The sequence below is a fragment of the Dendrobates tinctorius genome, unplaced genomic scaffold (genome assembly GCF_039654945.1).
Source record: "Dendrobates tinctorius isolate UK_male_01 unplaced genomic scaffold, ASM3965494v1 ptg000017l, whole genome shotgun sequence".
Classification (NCBI taxonomy): domain Eukaryota; kingdom Metazoa; phylum Chordata; class Amphibia; order Anura; family Dendrobatidae; genus Dendrobates; species Dendrobates tinctorius.
The window spans coordinates 9,892,786-9,913,293 of NW_027361685.1; the positions used below are offsets into that span (position 1 = coordinate 9,892,786).

Sequence of the window (20,508 nt, forward strand, 5' to 3'; positions counted from 1 at the left end):
GTCTTTTCCGGAATAAATATTAACATAACAAACCACAAAAATACTCACCCACGATCCGAAGCAGTCCACGAGTGTGTCCCATGACGATCTTGGGTAGAGAACTGCAGGATCAGATGATGCTGCCGTTCTCTACGGACTGCAGGAATCCAATGACGGAAGGTAGGTATCCTTCCGCACTGTATTCCTCCGCCACTTAAAAAAAAAAAAGTCCCTAGTCTCACTTTATGCCATTGCTGTGTGGGAATTTCCACAATGGCATAAAGTGAGACTAGGGACTTTTTTTTTTTTTTAAGTGGCGGAGGAATACAGTGCGGAAGGATACCTACCTTCCGTCATTGGATTCCTGCAGCCCGTAGAGAACGGCAGCATCAGCTGATGCTGCAGTTCTCTACCCAAGATCGTCGTGGGACACACTCGTGGACTGCTTCGGATCGTGGGTGAGTATTTTTGTGGTTTGTTATGTTAATATTTATTCCGGAAAAGACAATGGCTTCGGGGAACAATGTGACAAGTATTGGTAAGTATGTTACTCTATGTTATATGTACTGTATGTCTATGTATGTATTGTATGAATGTATTGTATGTATGTAGTATATATGTGGTATGTATGTAGCATGTAGTATGTATGTAGTATGTATGTAGCATGCATGTAGCATGCAGTATGTATGTAGCATGCATGTAGTATATATGTAGTATGTATGTAGCATGCATGTAGTATATATGTATGAATGTATGTAGCATGTAGTATGTATGTAGTATGTATGTGGTATGTATGTAGCATGTAGTATGTATGTAGTATGTATGTAGCATGCATGTAGTATGTATGTAGTATGTATGTAGTATATATGTAGTATGTATGTAGCATGTAGTATGTATGTAGCATGCATGTAGTATATATGTAGCATATATGTAGCATGTAGCATGCATGTAGTATGTATGTGGTATGTATGTAGCATGTAGTATGTATGTAGCATGCATGTAGTATATATGTAGTATGTATGTAGCATGTATTATGTATGTAGTATGTATGTAGTATATATGTAGTATGTATGTAGCATGTAGTATGTATGTAGCATGCATGTAGTATATATGTAGTATATATGTAGCATGTATGTAGTATGTATGTGGTATGTATGTAGCATGTAGTATGTATGTAGCATGCATGTAGTATATACATAGTATGTATGTAGCATGTAGTATGTATGTAGCATTCATGTAGTATATATGTAGTATGTATGTAGCATGTAGTATGTATGTAGCATGCATGTAGTATATATGTAGTATGTATGTAGCATGTAGTATGTATGTAGCATGCATGTAGTATATATGTAGTATGTAGCATGTAGTATATATGTAGTATGTAGCATGTATGTAGCATGCATGTAGTATATATGTAGCATGTAGTATGTATGTAGCATGCATGTAGCATGTACTATGCATGTAGCATGTAGCATGCATGTAGCATGCATGTAGTATGTATGTAGTATGTATGTAGTATATATGTGGTATGTATGTAGCATGCAGTATGTATGTAGCATGCATGTAGTATATATGTAGTATGTATGTAGTATATATGTAGTATGTATGTTGCATGTAGTATTTATGTAGTATGAATGTAGCATGTATGTAGCATGTATGTAGTATGTAGTATGAATGTAGCATGTATGTAGTATGTAGTATGAATGTAGCATGTATGTAGTATGCATGTTGTATGTATGTAGCATGTAATTTTTTTTTTTTTTTTTTTACATTCAACACATTAGCCGGATGATAGGACTATTACTGTCCCATCATTGGCTAATGTGTCAATCACTGTCATGGTAGCAGGCATCGCCCGATGGGACTTGTAGTCCCATCGGACGATGCCTGCACAGACCCCCGAAGCCTGCACAGACCACTGGCAGGCCGGCACAGCCCCCCGGCAGGCCGGCACAGCCCCCCGGAGCCTGCACAGCCCCCCGGCAGGCCAGCACAGCCCCCCGGCAGGCCGGCACAGCCCACCGGAGCCTGCACAGACCACCGGCAGGCCGGCACAGCCCCCCGGCAGGCCGGCACAGACCACCGGAGCCTGCACAGACCCCCTGGCAGGCCGGCACAGCCCCCCGAAAGGCCCGTACAGACCCCAGAGAGGCTGTACAAGGGCAGGAAAGGGTTTTTCTTATTCCGATACCGGAAGTCCCATAGACTTGAATGGGACTTCCGGTATCGGAATCGGCGATACCGATACTTTTTTTAAAGATCGGCCGATACCATCCGATACGATACTTTGAAGTATCGGACGGTATCGCTCAACTCTAACTACCACTTCAAGTATTCTCATTAACATATTTCTTCTTTCACATTTTCTTGAGCCTAAGTGACAACCGCTGATGCCTGGTTTGTCACCTGTAACTTTAAATCTTTATTCAAATTTCACATCTTTCCTAGATCTCACTGTCAGCTATAAAATCTGTTCTAGTACGATCAATACCTTTATTAACCACTATCATTATTTATTTTTACTATCAAAAAGTGCTAAACATTATTAATAAGTGCAATATAGACATTGATCCAGCCAAGATGTCATGAAATGTCCTTATTCCAAAAGTAAAACGCTAATTAGTTGAGGTAGTCCTTATTCCTAAAAGACTTATGTAAAACCAAGAAAGAGCACCTAAAGAGGTGCAACTATATACTTAACAGTTCTGGATCATTCAGTGTCCATGATCTCCACAGTTCAGTAAGAAAAACACTGCCAATAAAACTGGGCAACAAAAACTGGAATCAACAAGAAAACATCATAACAAAAATAGAAAAAACAGGCACAATGGTGCAAATACCCTCCTGGGTAACAGAGTTAGTTATTGGTATGCTCTTTAGTGTTGGTGGTCCCCTCCTGGGGTGCTGGAAGCTGATGACTTGGGCTGCTGCCAGGGGAGAACTGGTGGGCATCCTCTTCCTGCTTGTGGGTTCACATAGGACGAGGTGGTGGCAGCTGGTGGAATTTCTGCCTGAGGTACAGCGGGTGCAACTACCTGTACCATAGGGTGGTTAACAGGGTTGGATGTAGCCTGCCTGGCCTTGGCAGGTGTGATCACCACAGTGGGAGGTATTCCTGCCGGAGGGACATAGGTCTTTTCTTTCTTGGCGTATATTCATAGCGTACCAGCCACGTAACCCCTCATGCCGGTTAAAAGTAGCGTATTCCCCTGGTTGCAGGTCTCTGGCAGGGTGTCCCTTTCTGAGGTGAGACTCCACATCCCTCCTGCTGAAGAATAGGTCTGAGATCCACTTGGGGTCGGTGATGAAACAAAACCCCCGCTCATGATTAACATTCAGGACCTGACCCCATCCTGCTGAGTCCCGGGGACTGTAGTGACCGGCACGGACCTTTTCCTTCTGGTCCAGATCAGGGCCCAGCATAGCCAGCCTCCGCTGTTCCCATTCTCTCTGCTTGACTGCCAGCTGGTGGATGGTCTGACATTTGGCCATGGTCTCATCCTCCTCCCAGGATCTGCTTCTACCCACCGTAGACAAGGGCACTACTGCTAGGGGTTCAGGTGTTTCCCCCCAGGGCTCATAGTCCCAGTCCCAGACAAGGTCAGACAGGACCTGTCCGGACACTGCAGCAGTTACACACCCCGAGGCCTGCCCAGATGTAGGGGCAGCAGACGTACCTGGAGCCTCCTGGCGATGCTCCGTTGCAGGTTTGGGACGGCAGTCGAAAGCATGGACATCCACCGGCATAGTCCAATCAGCTGCTGGTGGCGGCGGTGGAGCAGATGGTGGCTCCGGGTCCGCAGGGGTCTCTGGTGGGGCCTGCGCAGCCGTGTCAGGTCCAGGTTGGGGCTCTACTTCCTCTGCTTCAGCTCCCCAGCCCTCAAACAACTCCTCTTGGCAGGCCGCGACCAGCGGTAATTGCAGCATGGAGGTGGAGACAGGCGCTGCCGGTAACATTGCAGCAGCCGTCGGTTCCATGGGTGCTGCCTGAGGGAGATCCGGTGCAGCATCGACAGGTACTGCGGGTGAAGGTACCGGTGGTACAGCAGCAGCGACAGGTACCGGTGATAGAGGTGCTGATGGCGTGGGCCCCTCCCGGGCGTGCTGCCAGTTCAGGATCCAAAGTGCCTCCTGTCTCAGCCGCAGACGGGTAGTCAGCTGGGTTATCACGTCTTCCAGCTGCTGACGGTTCATGTTGGGAGTCTGATTGGAGCCTTCAGCCAGTGTGCCGGGGGAGGTTCAGCTCAACCTCCGTGCTCTCTTCGGGCCTCCTTCCTTCTTTCATCATGGTGGTCTCTCCTTCTTCCTGTCTGGACTCCTTTCCCGCCACCGACTCTCGCTCCTCCTTCTGGGGGCGGCGTCTTCTTCCTACTCCTCCATACCAAGCCAGTATACGAACCCCTCTGGGGGTGGGCCATGTTGCGGTTGCATAGAAGTTCAGGCAGGGGAGGCCCTGGACAGTTTGTGGTCTTTTCTTAGGACCACCCATGTTGTCACGCCCTTCTTCACCGTGTCGGCGGCCATTTTTAGAGTCCATTTTACAGTCTATAAATGTGGTTATTTCGGCACATTTTCAGCAATGTTTTAAGTCCAATAAATCTGAGGTACACAGAACCCGGTGGTACCGGGCTTCGTCATCCTGTTCGCGACGCCAAGTTGGGTCGCCCTCCCAGGGCCGGCGGGGTACTCGGTACCGGGCCCGATGAGCTTCAATGGGAGATGTCACGGCAGCTGGGACCCGGCCCATGGCCCTGGGCGCCCATTGTAAAGAGGGAATGAGTTCAGTCTGTTTCTGATAGTTACAGTTTATGAATGAATGATTCATGACGCCACCTGTGGCGTTCGGCAATGAAGATGTTAAGCAGAGGCTGCAGACAGATCCTCTGGGACAGATGGTGTGGTGCAGCAATGATGTTATAGCCCTCCACAGGCAGGGCTGTAGTCCCAGGGCAGTGTAGGTGAAGTGACACGTAGATGGTGCAGTGTCAGGCACGAGGGATGTAGCAGTGCTGAGCAGGTGGATGCAGGAATAAGTGGAGGACACCAGGGCATTTAGTTCCAAAGCTTTACTCACAGTCTGTTGTGGTACAAGCGCCCGCATCCGTGCCGTGTCCTCCGGGTCAGGAGCTCAGCCAACTTCCAGGTAAGATAAAGTACTCCTTTCCAACACTCCGCCAACATATGCCTTTTCTGAATGTCTCCCTTGTTGCGCCTATAGTAATCACAGTACTGAGTTACACTGGAGTTCCTCCTGTCAGATGTTCCTATGAACTCTACTTGTACGGCAGACAGCTGTGGCCTGCTTCGGGGACTCCTTACTACCTAGTCCCGGCTCACTCATGATGCTGTTGTGCCCACAAGTCTTGTGTAGGAATAAAGTGGTGACAACTTCTATTCCTCCGGTGTCTGCTGCAGGACCATTAGTATCCATACAACCTCGGGGACCGGACCCCGGCCTTGCGATGTGAACTTGGGAAGGGTTCTCCTCTAACCCTAATCCTTAATCCTCCTCTCCTTGCGTTCCGTACAATCCTTTCCTTCTCATGGAGAGTCAGGCTTTCTATAATGTCTCCTTCCTGTGCCAGCGGACCCAGGTCACTGAGGTCGGCTGCAGCACTTACTTCCATCCATCCCACTCCGGGGATCTTCTCTCCTCCTCTGACTCTGTCAGACTGACCAAATCCTAAACTCTTCCCGCTCTTTTGAGTGCAAACTAAACTCCACCCGCCTCCCAGCACGTTTCGTGTTCCAAGCAGGGAGCCACCAAAGGTGCTTTGCTACACTCCAAGCAGGGAGCCACCCGTGGTGCTTTGCTACACTACTTTGTGGTGTGGAGGTGCCGGTGTTGGAGTGTGGTCAGGTGTCTCCACCTTACCTGGATGGTGGGGTACCACACCTCAGGAGGAGGTGCAGTAACTCTGCGGCGACTGAACCCTCAGGGGCGCCACATAATACTAACGGCCCCATACAGATGAGATCAGAGTTGGCTGAATGGTCATTTGGCAAACGGCTATCTCTCCCGACTCCCCCATACACACAAATATTCCAGCTTTCCTGTGGTCTGTATGAGAGAGTCGCCTCCAGACTCCTCTAGAGGAGGATTATCTACAGGAAGAACAAACAGATTATCCTCTGAAATTCAGGATGCCGGATCCTTCTCTGCCCTGACATCTGTCGGGAGGCCCCCAAATACATTATATGGTCGGCCAAACCCCCCGAAATCAGTGCCTTCATGGAACTTTAGTCTAATGTGTATGGGGGCGTTATAAGGTAACTTATTGGACGCTGCCTCTGGCCCGGCCTAATAGACCTTCATACATTGCAGCCCAGACCCCATTATTAGGCATGTAAGTATCGCAGTAACTAGGCCGCCCCATACTATCGAGCACTTGGAGGCGGGGGGCATTCAGCCAAACTCTGTCACAACTTCTTAGATGCCATGTTTGCTTTTCACATCAGCAAGTGGTTAAACTCTCAGGGTTTTTGTTGCAGCCGCTCCTGTGCCGTCCCTGCGGTGTACATCTATGTTCTGGGGCCCAAAAAGATTAATTTCTTTTTAATAAATGTTTAACATGTCAAAAATTATAAAATGTGTCTTCTGCTTTTTTGTTATTTTTTTTCTTCTTAGAAGAATTGTTGGAGCCAATTTTCTTTAGAAACATTTTAATATCGGCTTTTTCTGGAGTTTTTCTTGTAATATAGGAAAGCCTAAGTCCAGAAATAAACCCCATAAATCACTGTACATGGAGACTTTGGGAGCAGATCATTTCTGTCCGCGTTGATTGTGGAAACTAAAAATCTTTTCTAAAAGCCTCAAACTTCTGTGTGTGACTCAGAGCTGAGATCTAACGTGAGAGAAGATTCCAGTGCGGGGAAGACGGGAAACCTTCATATAGACGGCCGGTGGGGATGGAGGCAGTGACCGACTCTGGCCAAATCTGTCTCTAGAGCCGCAGTAGAAGATGAAGATGTCGTCCTCATCATGAAGGAGTTATTTCTCATGTCGCGTGTAATGAATATCTCCTGCAGTATTGCTAATGCCGATTCCAGTGTCGGTAATGAGACGAGAATTAGCGTTATGGAAGATGAGTCTATGAGGAACGTGTTCAGCTGCCGACTCCGAGGAGGAAACTGCTTGTTGTCTGTGACCTAAATATATAGGTTTTATTAGTAGATAAAATAATAATAATAATCTTTATTTATATAGCGCCAAAATATTCCGCAGTGCTTTACAGTTTAACAGTTTCAAAACACAAGTCATAAGTAACAACGTTAACAATACAATAATTAAAGTAAAATAAGACGACCATGCTCGTGAGAGCTTACAATCTACAATGAGGTGGGGGAGATACAAAGTACAGGTGTGTATTTACAATGATGTATTTACAATGATGGTCCAGCCTTCTTGAGAAGGTGGGGGACAGAGATAGTGAATGGGCTACATACTCACACTTGCACATAAAATGACTTTGATTAGTGAACGTGATAGGCTGCTCTGAATAGATGTGTTTTGAGAGAGCGCCTAAAACTGTGCAAATTGTGGATAGTCCTAATTTCTTGGGGTAGAGCATTCCAGAGGATTGGCGCAGCGCGGGAGAAGTCTTGGAGTCGGGAGTGGGAGGCGCGGATTAGTGCAGAGGTTAGTCGAAAGCCTTTTGCAGAGCGCAGCGGTCGGCTAGGCCGATAGACGGAAATTAGGGAGGAGATGTAGGGGGGTGCCGCACTGTGGAGAGCTTTGTGGGTGAGAACAAGTACTTTGAATTGGACCCTATAATGAATGGGCAGCCAATGTAAGGACTGGCGAAGAGCGGACGCGTCCAAGTACCGATTAGCCAGATAGAAGACCCTGGCTGCTGCATTAAGTATGGACTGGAGAGGGCAAAGTCGAGTAGCGGGGAGGCCAATTAATAGATCATTGCAGTAGTCCAGGCGGGAGTGGATCAGAGTGACAATGACGGTTTTTTTTGTTTCCCTGGTGAGAAAATGGCAGATTCTAGAGATGTTCTTTAGGTGTAAGCGGCAAGAGCAGGCAAGACATTGTATATGGGATGTGAAGGAGAGGTTGGTGTCAAACATAACACCCAGACAGCTCGCCTGCTGCCGGGGTGTTATTATGGTGCCACCTACGGTGAGGGAAATGACATATTTAGGGAGGTTAGTAGATGGCGGGAGCAGAAGAAGTTCAGTTTTTGAGAGGTTAAGTTTCAGATAGAGAGCGGACATGACGTTGGAGACTGCGGACAGACAGTCACTGGCGTTCTGTAGTACAGCGGGGGTAAGGTCAGGGGATGGCATATATAGTTGTGTATCATCAGCATAAAGATGGTACTGAAAGCCAAATCTGCTGATGGTCTGTCCAATTGGGGCCGTGTAGAGAGAGAAGAGAAGGGGGCCAAGGACTGAGTCCTGAGGTACCCCGACAGCGAGAGGAAGAGGAGATAACGTGGAGCCAGCAAACAAAACACTGAAGGAGCGGTCAGAGAGATAGGAAGAGAACCAGGAGAGAGCGATGTCCTTAATGCCTAGTGACTGGAGCCTATGGAGTAGGAAACGGTGGTCAACAGTGTCGAAAGCTGCAGAAAGGTCGAGAAGAATGAGCAGAGAGTGTTCACCGTTACATTTTGCTGTCAGAAAGTCATTGGTCACTTTGATAAGTGCACTTTCAGTCGAATGTAGGGGTCGGAAGCCAGACTGTGAAGGGTCTAGGAGGGAGTGAGAGGAGAGGTAACGGGTAAGGCTGCAGTAGACTAGGATGGGTCGAGAGCAGGTTTCTTTAATAATGGAGTAATGATAGTGTTTGAAGGAGGATGGGAAAATGCCTGAGGAGAGGGAGAGATTAAAGATTGTAGTTAAGTGAGTTGTGATGACTGGAGAAAGAGACTGGAGGAGTTGTGAGGGAATGGGGTCGGTAGTGCATGTAGTTGGGCGAGAAGAAGATAGGAGTCTGGAGACTTCTTCTTCTGTGATGGGATCAAATATGGAAAGTGAGCCAGGGGAAATGCAATTAGGGATGGGAGTCACAGCACTTGGTGGTTGGGAGCGGATGTCCTGACGGATATTATCTATTTTCTCTATAAAATGGGAGGCCAGGTCATTTGCACAAATGTCTGAGATAGGAGCTTGTGCTTTTGGCCTGAGGAGGGAGTGAAAAGTGTCAAAAAGTTTCTTGGGGTTGTTGGCTAGTGAGGAGATCAGGGTGGTGAAGTAGGTCTGTTTGGCGAGGTGAAGGGCAGAGTTGTAGGTTCTTAACATAAATTTGAAGTGGATGAAGTCTTCTGCTGTGCGGGTTTTTCTCCATCGGCGTTCAGCACTCCTAGAGCATCGCTGGAGAAATTGAGTTTGCGATGTGAGCCAGGGCTGTTTTACTCTGTGTTTGGAGGTTCTGAGGGTGAGGGGCGCTACCTGTTTAAGGGTGGTTGTAAGAGTGTGTTGTAGTGATGAACAGCCAGATCATTACAGGAAAAAGAGGAGATTGGGGACGGAAGATTGTAGGGAGTCTAAAAGTGTCTGAGGGTTAATGGCTTGTAGATTTCTGAATGTGTGATAGGTAGGAGTGTGCTGGGGTGGGCGAGGATTTGTGAGCGTGAAGGAGAGAATGTTGTGGTCAGAGAGGGGAAGTGGTGAGTTATTTAGGTAGGAGATTGAGCAAAGCCGGACACAGACCTGGTCAAGGGTGTTACCGTCTTTCTGTGTCTCAGAGGTTGAGAGCTGTGAGAGGCCAAGAGAGGTGGTTAGTGATAGAAGCTGGGATGCAGATGTGGAAGTAGGGCTGTTAATGGGGATGTTGAAGCCTCCCAGAATAAGAGTTGGTATTTCTGAGGACATGAAGTGCGGCAGCCAGGCTGAAAAGTGGTCAAGGAAGTGGGTGGGTGAGCCTGGGGGCCGGTATATGACCGCTACTCTGAGGGAGAGGGGACAGAAGAGCCTGATGGTATGGACCTCAAAAGAAGGGAATGAGGGTGATGGAACTGGGGGGACGTCAGGGAACAAAACTAAGCACTGTAAAATAATAAATCTCATATGTTTCCCTTATTATCTCCAGTAATTGTATTATTACACAGGATTCATATGATGTTACATCGGCTCATCATCTTCTCATTCAGGTCTCTACATTATCGGATCCTCTCAGGGAAGATCTTCTACAAAAGAAAATTTTCCTGATTTACCCATCAAGGATGGATATGGACAGAGACAAGATGGTGGAGAGGATATTACACCTCACCCTAGAGATCCTCTTCAGTCTCACTGGAGAGGTGAGAGATTCTGATGACGTCACATTACATCATTCTTATCTGTGGGAATAACAGATGGACAGAACTGGAGAGGTGAGGACTCTGGAAATGTCTGTAGTGAGATTTATTACTGTGTCTCTCCATTACCAGGATTACACAGTGGTGAAGACCTCTGGTGATCACTGTCAGGACCCTATGTCTGAGGGATGGAGAAGACCCCTGAGCCCAATCACAGGGCCTCTACCTCACCCCCTGATCCATGTAGACATCAATGACCAGAAGATCCTAGAACTCATCTACAAGATGATTGAGCTGCTGACTGGAGAGGTGACACTGCTGGGACATTATACAGTAACACTATGAAGGGATCGGGGGGATGACGGTATCATTGTATGTGTCAGGTTCCTATAAGGTGTCAGGATGTCACTGTCTATTTCTCCATGGAGGAGTGGGAGTATTTAGAAGGACACAGAGATCTGTACAAGACCATCATAATGGAGGTTCCCAAACCCCTCACATCACAAGGTAATAGACAGGACTAAATACACACGGCCTATAATTATCTGTATGTAGAGAATGAATTCAGTCCCTGTATGTGTTTCCTCCAGATCTATCCAGTAAGAGGACAACACCAGAGAGATGTCCCCGTCCTCTTCTTCCACAGGACTGTAACCAAGAAGATCCCAATGTTCCTCAGGATCATCAGGTAGATGGAGAGAAGGTGTCAGGAGATCTTCCCTATGATGTGTAGACGGCTGTGAAGGTCTTGTGCTCAGTCTTGTTTTATCCACCAGTATTATATGTTTTATACTTGTGTAATGAGAACGGTGGAGATGGCAGGACTAGAGCTGATCATAGATGGGACTTCTCCATCTGTCGGTGACTTTTACAATATTTGTTTCAGGGTGAAGATCTGACCCATATTAATACTACAGAGACATATGTGAGAGATGATGAGCGGTGTAAAGAGGAGATTCCCACATATGACTACCCAGGTGAGTAGTAACCACTGAATGCAGAGAAGTCACAGATTCTTCTCAGTCACTGGCTGTGGCTGCCTTATCGGTGGTGTAGTCCGGCCATATTACCATGATCACCATTTTGCCTCTTGACCACAACATTCTCCTCCACCAAAACTGTTCAAATGACTTTGACCTTTTCTATAGAACTTACAACCTGGAGGATCCACCTACCCCCTGGTATTAGTGTGAGGGTGATCCCTTAAAGAGAGATCTATATGATTGCTTGCACCTGATCCAATATAGGCCGAGTGCACTCTTAAAGAGTCACACTGAACACAGAGTTAGATGTCTACCCCTTTCTCAGTAAAGACTTGCACACAACTGAAGTTTATTCTCAAGACAGAGAGACAGGAAATGGGTGTCACACAATCTCCTGAGTAGCCAGTGTCAGTCTATGATAGGTCCATTTCAACTTCACTTCCATATATGGTATCCAGTATCTTAGCTTCTGCATTCCAAGGATTCCTTCCAAGGTGTCTGAAGACACAGACGCCATCTTGGTACACCATATCAGAACTGACTTATATAAGGGTTAATAACTGATTTCATTAGCCATTGTCTCCTTCACATTAGAAGACGCTGACCGTTACCTGCCCAGATCTGTAACTATAAAGCCAAATGACAGCGTACGTAGAGTGTGCTGACAAGTTAGAAAATCACTTGAAGAAAGGTATTATGATGGGCCTGTAACAGAAAGCGGAGGGTAATGATGCTGTTGGCTTCCTAGATCCCTGAGATCTTATCGGATGAATCTTCTCTCCCTTCTGTGCTGCTGAATGTCTCATGGTCCCTACAAGATCAGGTCCAGTCTTTCTGGCCAAACTTCCCTTTTATGATGGACAACAGTAAATGTGCAGTGAGGCCGAGTGTGAATTTCTGTATAATAACAGCAGAGTTTCCCTTTATCCTGACTTTTCAATTTGTATTAAAACCAACTAACTTCAAGGAGGATTGTGATAATCTACAGGGCAAACATTCCACCTGTGCCATGATATATCTCTAAGCTGTGCGTGGCTGATGGCTGTAATATACATTTATTCACGCCTGCAGGCAGGGCCGTATTTAGAGTTTGTGCTGCCCTAGGCACTTTTCTTGCTGCCCCCCCCATTGGCGAGTATGACTAATGCAGACACTGTCGGCAGTGACTTGGGCTACTTTCACATCAGCGAGTTTCGCCATTCACAGCAGATCCGTCAGTGGATTTAATAGCGCAATATCAATGAATAGATATTATTCTTAATATTATGTCACAATATTAGGATCTGAGGATTTTGTGTTTTGAGGTCACGAGCTCTCTGATATGATGTTGCTGCCTGTCTCTCTGTCTTCCTCTTTTGACACTGCAGTGTGGTGGTCAAGAAAGCATTAACTAGTTAACAGCAAGAAGTATGATGCCTTTACTAACTGAACTATAAACTATCCCCATACCATGTCCAGCTGACATTGGAGGATTACCCGTATATACTCGAGTATAAGCCGACCCGAGTATAAGCCTACCCCCCCTTAATTTTGACACAAAAACTTGGAAAACTTATTGACTCAAGTATAAGCCTAGGGTGGAAAATGCAGCAGCTACTGGTAAATTTCAAAAATAACTAGATGTGTATTTCCTGAAGGAAGTACAGATAGTGGTTTGAAATCGTACCCGGCTGCCCCTTTAAGAGAGACTTGCCTGCTGCTCCTGCAAGACTTTCAACTCAGGATCCGGTTTAACTGTGAGTGCCTCTCAGGGGCCACTTTGGCCTCAGGGTCTGATTTGGTGGGTGGGGCTCCTCAGGATCTGATTCCTTGGCCTGGGCTCCTCAGGGCTTGAATTGTTGGCCGGGATCCCTCAGGCTCCTATTTTGTGGGTTGTGGCCCCTCAGGGTCCGATTTTGTGAGTGTAGCCCCTCAGGGTCAGATTTTGTGGGTGTTGCCCCTCAGGGTCCGATTTTGTGGTTGGGGCCCCTCAGGGTCCGATTTTGTGGTTGGGGCCCCTCAGGGTCCGTTTTTGTGGGTTGGGCCCCTCAGGGTCCGATTTTGTGGTTTGGGCCCCTGAGGGTCCGATTTTGTGGCCGGGGCCCCACAGGGTCCGATTTTGTGTCCGGGGCCCCTCAGGGTCCGATTTTGTGGTTGGGACCTCTCAGGGTCTGATTTTGTGGTTGGGGCCCCTCAGGGTCCGATTTGGCGGGCGGGTCCCCTCAGGGTCCGATTTGGTGGGCGGGGCCCCTCAGGGTCCAATTTGGTGGGCGGGGCCCCTCAGGGTCCGATTTGGCGGGCGGGTCCTCTCAGGGTCCGATTTGGTGGGCGGGGCCCCTCAGGGTCCAATTTGGTGGGCGGGGCCCCTCAGGGTCCAATTTGGTGGGCGGGGCCCCTCAGGGTCCGATGTTCTGGCCGGGGCCCCTCAGGGTCCGATTTTGTGGGTTGGGCCCCTCAGGGTCCGATTTTCTGGCCGGGGACCCACAGGGTCTGATTTTGTGTCCGGGGCCCCCAGGGTCCGATTTTGTGGTTGGGACCCCTCAGGGTCTGATTTTGTGGTTGGGGCCCCTCAGGGTCCGATTTTGTGGTTGGGGCCCCTCAGGGTCCGATTTTGTGGCCGGGGCCCCTCAGGGTCCGATTTTGTGGCTGGGGCCCATCAGGGTCCGATTTTGTGGCCGAGGCCCCTCAGGGTCCGATTTTGTTGGGGCCCCTCAGGGTCTGATTTTGTGGCAGGGGTCAATCAGCCTCCGATCTGGAGGCCGGGGTGGCTCGGCCTCCGATTTGGAGGCCGGGGTGGCTCGGCCTCCGATTTGGAGGCCGGGGTGGCGCAGCCTCCGATTTGGAGCCTGGGGTCGCTCAGCTTTCGATTTGGCGTGTCGGCCCTTTAAGACTCATTTCGGTGCACCGGCCCTTTAACAATCACTTTGGCGCGTCGGCCCTTTAAGAGCTAGTTTGGCTCGCTGGGCTTCTTCTAAATCAACTTTGGCGTACATTCTCTCTCAGGGGCATGTGTCATGTGATGAAGCTAGATTTGCATTAGTGCTGTGGGTTTCGCTTTAAGAGCTGATATTATGTGGCAGAAGCTCTGTCCTTGGGGCGTCATGTGACATTCGTAGGCGTTGGCATAGTAACTTGGTCTGCCTGCGCATATCAATGAGCTTAACTGCCATTTCAATCGCCTCAGGGCACGTTTTGCCATTTCCCATTGAAAAGCATTGGAGACAGTGCATTCCAATGACGGGAAAAAAAATTTTCAAATGCAAATTGCGCAAAAACTACAAATCCGATCGACACGAAAAATACTTAGCACACCTCTCGTGGACGCTGGCTTCGAAACGACACCTCAACGTAGTCTGTGCGTGTAGCGGTTCGTACTGTATTAATTGCGGAAATCAACTTAATAATAATAATAAGAAGAAGAATAAGTTAGCAGCGTTCGGATTACAATATAGTGGTTTTTTCAAACCACTATAAAAATAGATACCAATAAAAGTAAAATTAATTGAGACATCAGTAGGTTGAATGTTTTTGAATATCCATATTGAATCAGGAGCCCCATATAATGCTCCATACAGTTCATGATGGCCCCATAAGATGCTCCATACAAAATGCACCCCATATAATGCTGCACAGAGGTTAATAATGGCCCCATAAGATGCTCCATAGAATAATATGCCCCATATGCTGCTCCATAAAGGTTATGGCCCCATAAGACATTCCATAGATTATGCTCCATATGCTGCCTCATAAAATGCTCCATAGAATAGGCCCCATAAGATGCTCCATTGAATATATCCCCATATGCTGCCCCCATAAGATGCTCCATCGAATGTTTCCATATGCTGTCCCCTTAAGATGCTCCACTGAATATGCCCCCTTATGCCGCCTCCATAAGATGCTCCACTGAATATGCCCCCATACTATGCTCCACTGAATATGCCCCCATAAGATGCTCCACTGAATATGCCCCCATATGCTGCCTCCATAAGATGCTTCACTGAATATGCCCTTATATGCTGCCCCATAAGATACTTCACTGGATATGCCCTCATATGCTGCCCCCATAAGATGCTACACTGAATATGCCCTCATATGCTGCCTCCATAAGATGCTCCACTGAATATGCCCCCATATGCTGCCTCCATAAGATGCTCCACTGAATATGCCCCCATAAGATGCTCCACTGAATATGCCCCCATATGCTGCCTCCATAAGATGCTTCACTGAATATGCCCTTATATGCTGCCCCATAAGATGCTCCACTGGATATGCCCTCATATGCTGCCCCCATAAGATGCTACACTGAATATGCCCTCATATGCTGCCTCCATAAGATGCTCCACTGAATATGCCCCCATATGCTGCCTCCATAAGATGCTCCACTGAATATGCCCCCATATGCTGCCTCCATAAGATGCTCCACTGAATATGCCCCCATATGCTGCCTCCATAAGATGCTCCACTGAATATGCCCCCATATGATGCTCCACTGAATATGCCCCCATATGTAAGGAGAGCTTTAAACTAGAACAACATGGGAAGGGAAGCAAAAGACCAGAAAAAGCCATACACCTGACAAATGCTTTTGAGAACTCTGCTATTAGAAGTGGAAAGGAAGAACAAAGACGAAAGAATCTAGTTAATAAATATATTGGAGAAAGAGAAACCAATCACAAACTAAAATGTTTCTATACTAATGCAGAAAGCATGGGCAACAAACAAGGAGAATTGGAACTATTAACACAGGAAAAGAAATATGATGTAATTGGAATCACTGAAACTTGGTGGGACAATACACATGATTGGAATACAAGACTAGAAGGATACAACTTATTTGCAAGAAACAGACTTGATAAACGAGGAGGGGGTGTCGCATTGTATGTTAGAAACGCGTATATCTGCACAGAGATTGAAGCTTCAGAGACTGGGAGTTCTGTGGAAACTGTTTGGGTAAGAATACAAGGACAGAACAATGGAAAGGACACCATTGTAGGCATTTACTACAGGCCGCCTGTGCAAGCTGAAGTTATGGGTGAACTCTTTATGCATCAAATGGCCAAGTTCTCCAAAAAATATGACATAGTTGTCATGGGAGATTTCAACTATCCAGACATTTGTTGGGAATCTCTCTCAGGCAAAACTAACAGGTCAAGGAGATTCTTATCCTCTCTTGCTGACAACTTTATCTTCCAAAAGGTAAGGGAGAAAACAAGGGGAACTGCTACCTTGGATCTAATCCTTATAAACAGGGAGGAAATGGTTGAGGAGGTAAAAGTGGCTGGGACCCTAGGAAGTAGCGACCATGCTATTTTAGAATTTTGGATAACTAGAGGCGGAAGACCAGTGAAGACTCAGACATCAAGGTTAGATTTCAGAAAGGCAGATTTTAAGGGATTCAGAAAGAGAATTGGAGGGATCAAATGGCTGGATATCCTTAAAGACAAAAATGTCCAGGAAGGATGGGAAATCTTGAAAAATGAAATTCTCAAAGCACAGTTGTTAACAATTCCGAAAAGAGGGAAGAATAGGAAGCATTTAAGGAAGCCAGGATGGATGAACACAGAACTTAAGCACATGCTAAAAAGGAAGAAAAAAATGTTTATAAAATGGAAAGAGGGAGGCATATCTAAAGAAGAATATAATGCTGTCTGCAGAACCTGCAGGGCAGAAATCAGATTATCTAAAGCTGAAAATGAATTGAGGCTTGCAAGAGATGTCAAAAGCAATAATAAAGGATTTTGGGGATATGTCAAAAGTAAAAGAAAAGTCAAAGATGCTATAGGATTTTTACAGGATGAAAATGATGACATGGTAAGACAGGATGTTGAGAAGGCTGAACTTTTAAATTCCTATTTTGCATCTGTTTTCTCTCAGAAAGGAAATGTAACATCAACTGTTATTCACTGTCCTATTAAGGGAATAGAAGAATCCAGGATATCTATAAACAGAAAGATAGTGAGGAAACACTTAGCTAACCTAAATGAATTCAAGTCTCCAGGTCCAGATGAATTACACCCCAGAGTACTGAAGGAGATAGCAGAAGAAATTTTTGAACCCCTCTCCATAATCTTTGAAAATTCTTGGAGAAAAGGAGAAGTGCCAGAAGACTGGAGAAGAGCAAATGTTGTTCCTATCTTCAAAAAGGGGAAGAAGGTGGACCCAGGTAACTATAGGCCGGTGAGTCTGACTTCTATACCAGGAAAGATCTTTGAACAAATTATTAAACAACATGTATGTCAATACCTGGATAAGAATGAAGTGATTAAACAGAGTCAGCATGGGTTTGTAACTAATAAGTCATGTCAGACTAACTTAATTTCCTTCTATGACGGTATCACTGATTGGGTGGATCAAGGAAATGCTGTAGATATAGTATATCTTGACTTCAGCAAAGCATTTGACAAAGTCTCTCATACAATCCTTATTGAAAAAATGACTAAGTATGGAATGGACAAGGCAACTGTTAGGTGGATTCATAACTGGCTTAGTGATCGGACCCAAAGAGTGGTCGTAAATGGCTGCACATCCAGTTGGAGGAATGTCTCAAGTGGGGTACCACAGGGCTCTGTCCTGGGCCCTGTATTGTTCAACATCTTTATCAATGATTTAGATGAAGGAATTGAGGGTAAACTGATCAAATTTGCTGATGACACAAAGCTAGGAGGGATAGCTAATACTAGAGAAGAGAGAGAGAGGATTCAAAAAGATTTAAATAAACTGGAGAAGTGGGCAGCAACTAACAGAATGGTTTTTAACAGGGAGAAATGCAAAGTACTACATCTGGGCAATAAAAATGAAAAAAGCATATATAGAATGGGAGGAATAGGGCTAAGTGACAGCACATGTGAAAAAGACTTGGGTATACTAATAGATTACAGACTGAATATGAGTCAACAGTGTGATGCAGCAGCAAAAAAGGCAAATGCAATTCTAGGATGTATTAACAGAAGCATACAGTCTAGATCACGTGAAGTCATTATTTCCCTCTACTCCTCTTTGGTCAGACCTCATCTGGAATATTGAGTCCAGTTTTGGGCACCACATTTTAACCCCTTCCTGACATGCGACGTACTATCCCGTCCACGGTACCCGGGCCCGTATGACCGTGGACGGGATAGTACGTCTACCGCGATCAGCGGCGCCCACGTGGTGAGCGCCGCTGATCGCGGCCGGGTGTCAGCTGATTATCACAGCTGACACCCGGCACTATGTGTCAGGGGTGGTCACGGACCGCCCCCGACACGTTAACCCCTTGCACACCGCGATCAAACATGATCGCGGTGTACCGGGAGTTAAAGGGAAGCATCGGCAGGGAGGGGGCTCCCTCCGTGCTTCCCTGAGCCCCCCACGGCAGCGCAATGTGCAGCGCTGCTGCGGGGGGCTCCTATCCTCCAGGCCCCCGAATCCAAGATGGCGACGGGGGCCTTCGGGGACCTGAGGAAGCTGGCTTCCTCAGTGCCTGCAAAGCGCAGGCAAGAGGAAGTCTTCTTCAATGCCTGTGACAGATTGCTTATCTGTCACAGTGATCTGTGATGTGACAGATCAGCGATCTGTCACAGGACAGTGATGTCCCACCTGGGACTATGTAATAAAGTAAAAAAAAAATTAAAAAAAAATGTAAAAATAAATTTAAAAAAATCGCCAAATAAATTAGAAAAAAAAAAAAAAATATTCCCTCAATAAATCCATTTTTTGGAAATAATAAAAAAAAAACAATTAAAGTACACATATTAGGTATCGCCGCGTCCGTAATGACCCGCCCTATAAAACTGTCCCATTAGTTAACCCTTTTAGCGAACCTCTTAAAAAATAAAAATAAAAAACGAAGCAAAAAATAATGATTTATTATCATACCGCCAAACAAAAAGTGTAATAACGCGCGACCAAAAAGACGCATATAAATATCCATGGTACCGCTGAAAACGTCATCTTGTCCCGCAAAAAACGAGCCGCCACACAGCATCATCAGCGAAAAAATAAAAAAGTTATAGCTCACAGAATAAAGCGATGCAAAAATAATTATTTTTTATATAAAATAGTTTTCATTGCATAAAACCGACAAAAACATAAAAAAACGACCTAAATGAGGTATCGCTGTAACCGTACTGACCCGAAGAATAAAACCGCTTTATCAATTTTACCGCACGCGGAACGGTGTAAACGCACCCCCCCAAAAGAAATTCATGAAACGCTGGTTTTTGTTCATTCTGCGTCCCAAAAATAGGAATAAAAAGCGATCAAAAAATGTCACATGCCCGAAAATGGTACCAATACAAACGTCAACTCGTCCCACAAAAAATAAGACCTCACATGACTCAGTGGGTCAAAATACGGAAAAATTATAGCTCTCAAAATGTGGTGATGCAAAAACTATTTTACAATAAAAAGCGTCTTTTAGCGTGTGACAGCCGCCAAACATAAAAACCGCCATAAATAGTAAGTCAAACCCCCCGTTATCACCCCCTTAGTTAGGGAAAAATAATAAAACTAAAAAAAAAGGTATTTATCTCCATTTTCCCGTTAGGGTAAGGCTGTGTGCACACGCTGCGGATTAGGTGCGGATTCATCCGCGCGGATTTTGTAAAATCCGCAGGTGAAACCGCAGGTCAAAAGACCTGCGGTTTTACCTGCGGATTGCTCTGCGGTTTTGTCCTGCGGTTTCTCATCTCAATAGAGGAGATGGCAAACCGCAGGAGAATCCGCAGAAAGAATTGACATGTCAATTCTTTCTGCGGATTGAAAACCGCAGATAATCCGCGCGGAAAATTCCGCACCGTCTGCACTGCGGTTTTTGATTCCCATAGGGAATCATGGTACTGTACACCGCAGCAGAAACTGCTGCGGGTCCGCAGCAGCCAAAACCGCTGCGGAACCGCAGCAAAATCTGCAGCGTGTGCACACAGCCTTAGGGCTAGGGCTAGGGTTAGGGTTAGGGCTAGGGTTAGGGCTAGGGTTAGGGCTCAGATTAGGGTTAGGGGTGTGTTGGGGTTAGGGTTGGAGTTATAATTGGGGGTTTCCACTGTTTGGGCACATCAGGGGTTCTCCAAATGCAACATGGCGTCTGATCTCAATTCCAGCCAATTCTGAGTTGAAAAAGTCAAATGGTGCTCCTTCCCTTCCAAGCTCTGCCATGCGCCCAAACAGTGTTTTACCCCCACATGTAGGGTATCAGCCTACTCAGGACAAATTGCAAAACAATTTTGGGGGTCCAATTTCTCCTGTTACCCTTAGGAAAATAAAAAATTGGGGGCAAAAATATCATTTTTGTGGAAAAAAATGATTTTTTTATTTTCACATCCGAGTGTTATAAACTTCTG

General features: G+C 46.3%; 2 protein-coding genes across 3 annotated transcripts in view; one reads left to right on the plus strand and one right to left on the minus strand.

Moving 5' to 3' along the window:
• Positions 1–20,508, minus strand: part of LOC141082275 (uncharacterized) — a 135,620-nt gene that overhangs the window by 38,104 nt on the left and 77,008 nt on the right. The window lies entirely within an intron of this gene.
• Positions 10,372–20,508, plus strand: part of LOC141082276 (uncharacterized) — a 38,705-nt gene continuing 28,568 nt past the window's right edge. For both annotated transcript variants that reach the window (XM_073566217.1, XM_073566218.1), the window contains exons 1-4: positions 10,372–10,538; positions 10,613–10,736; positions 10,820–10,917; positions 11,116–11,206. In XM_073566217.1, coding sequence (XP_073422318.1) covers positions 10,407–10,538; positions 10,613–10,736; positions 10,820–10,917; positions 11,116–11,206 — 445 coding nt within the window. In that variant the 5' untranslated portion in view covers positions 10,372–10,406. The remainder of the gene's footprint in view (positions 10,539–10,612; positions 10,737–10,819; positions 10,918–11,115; positions 11,207–20,508) is intronic.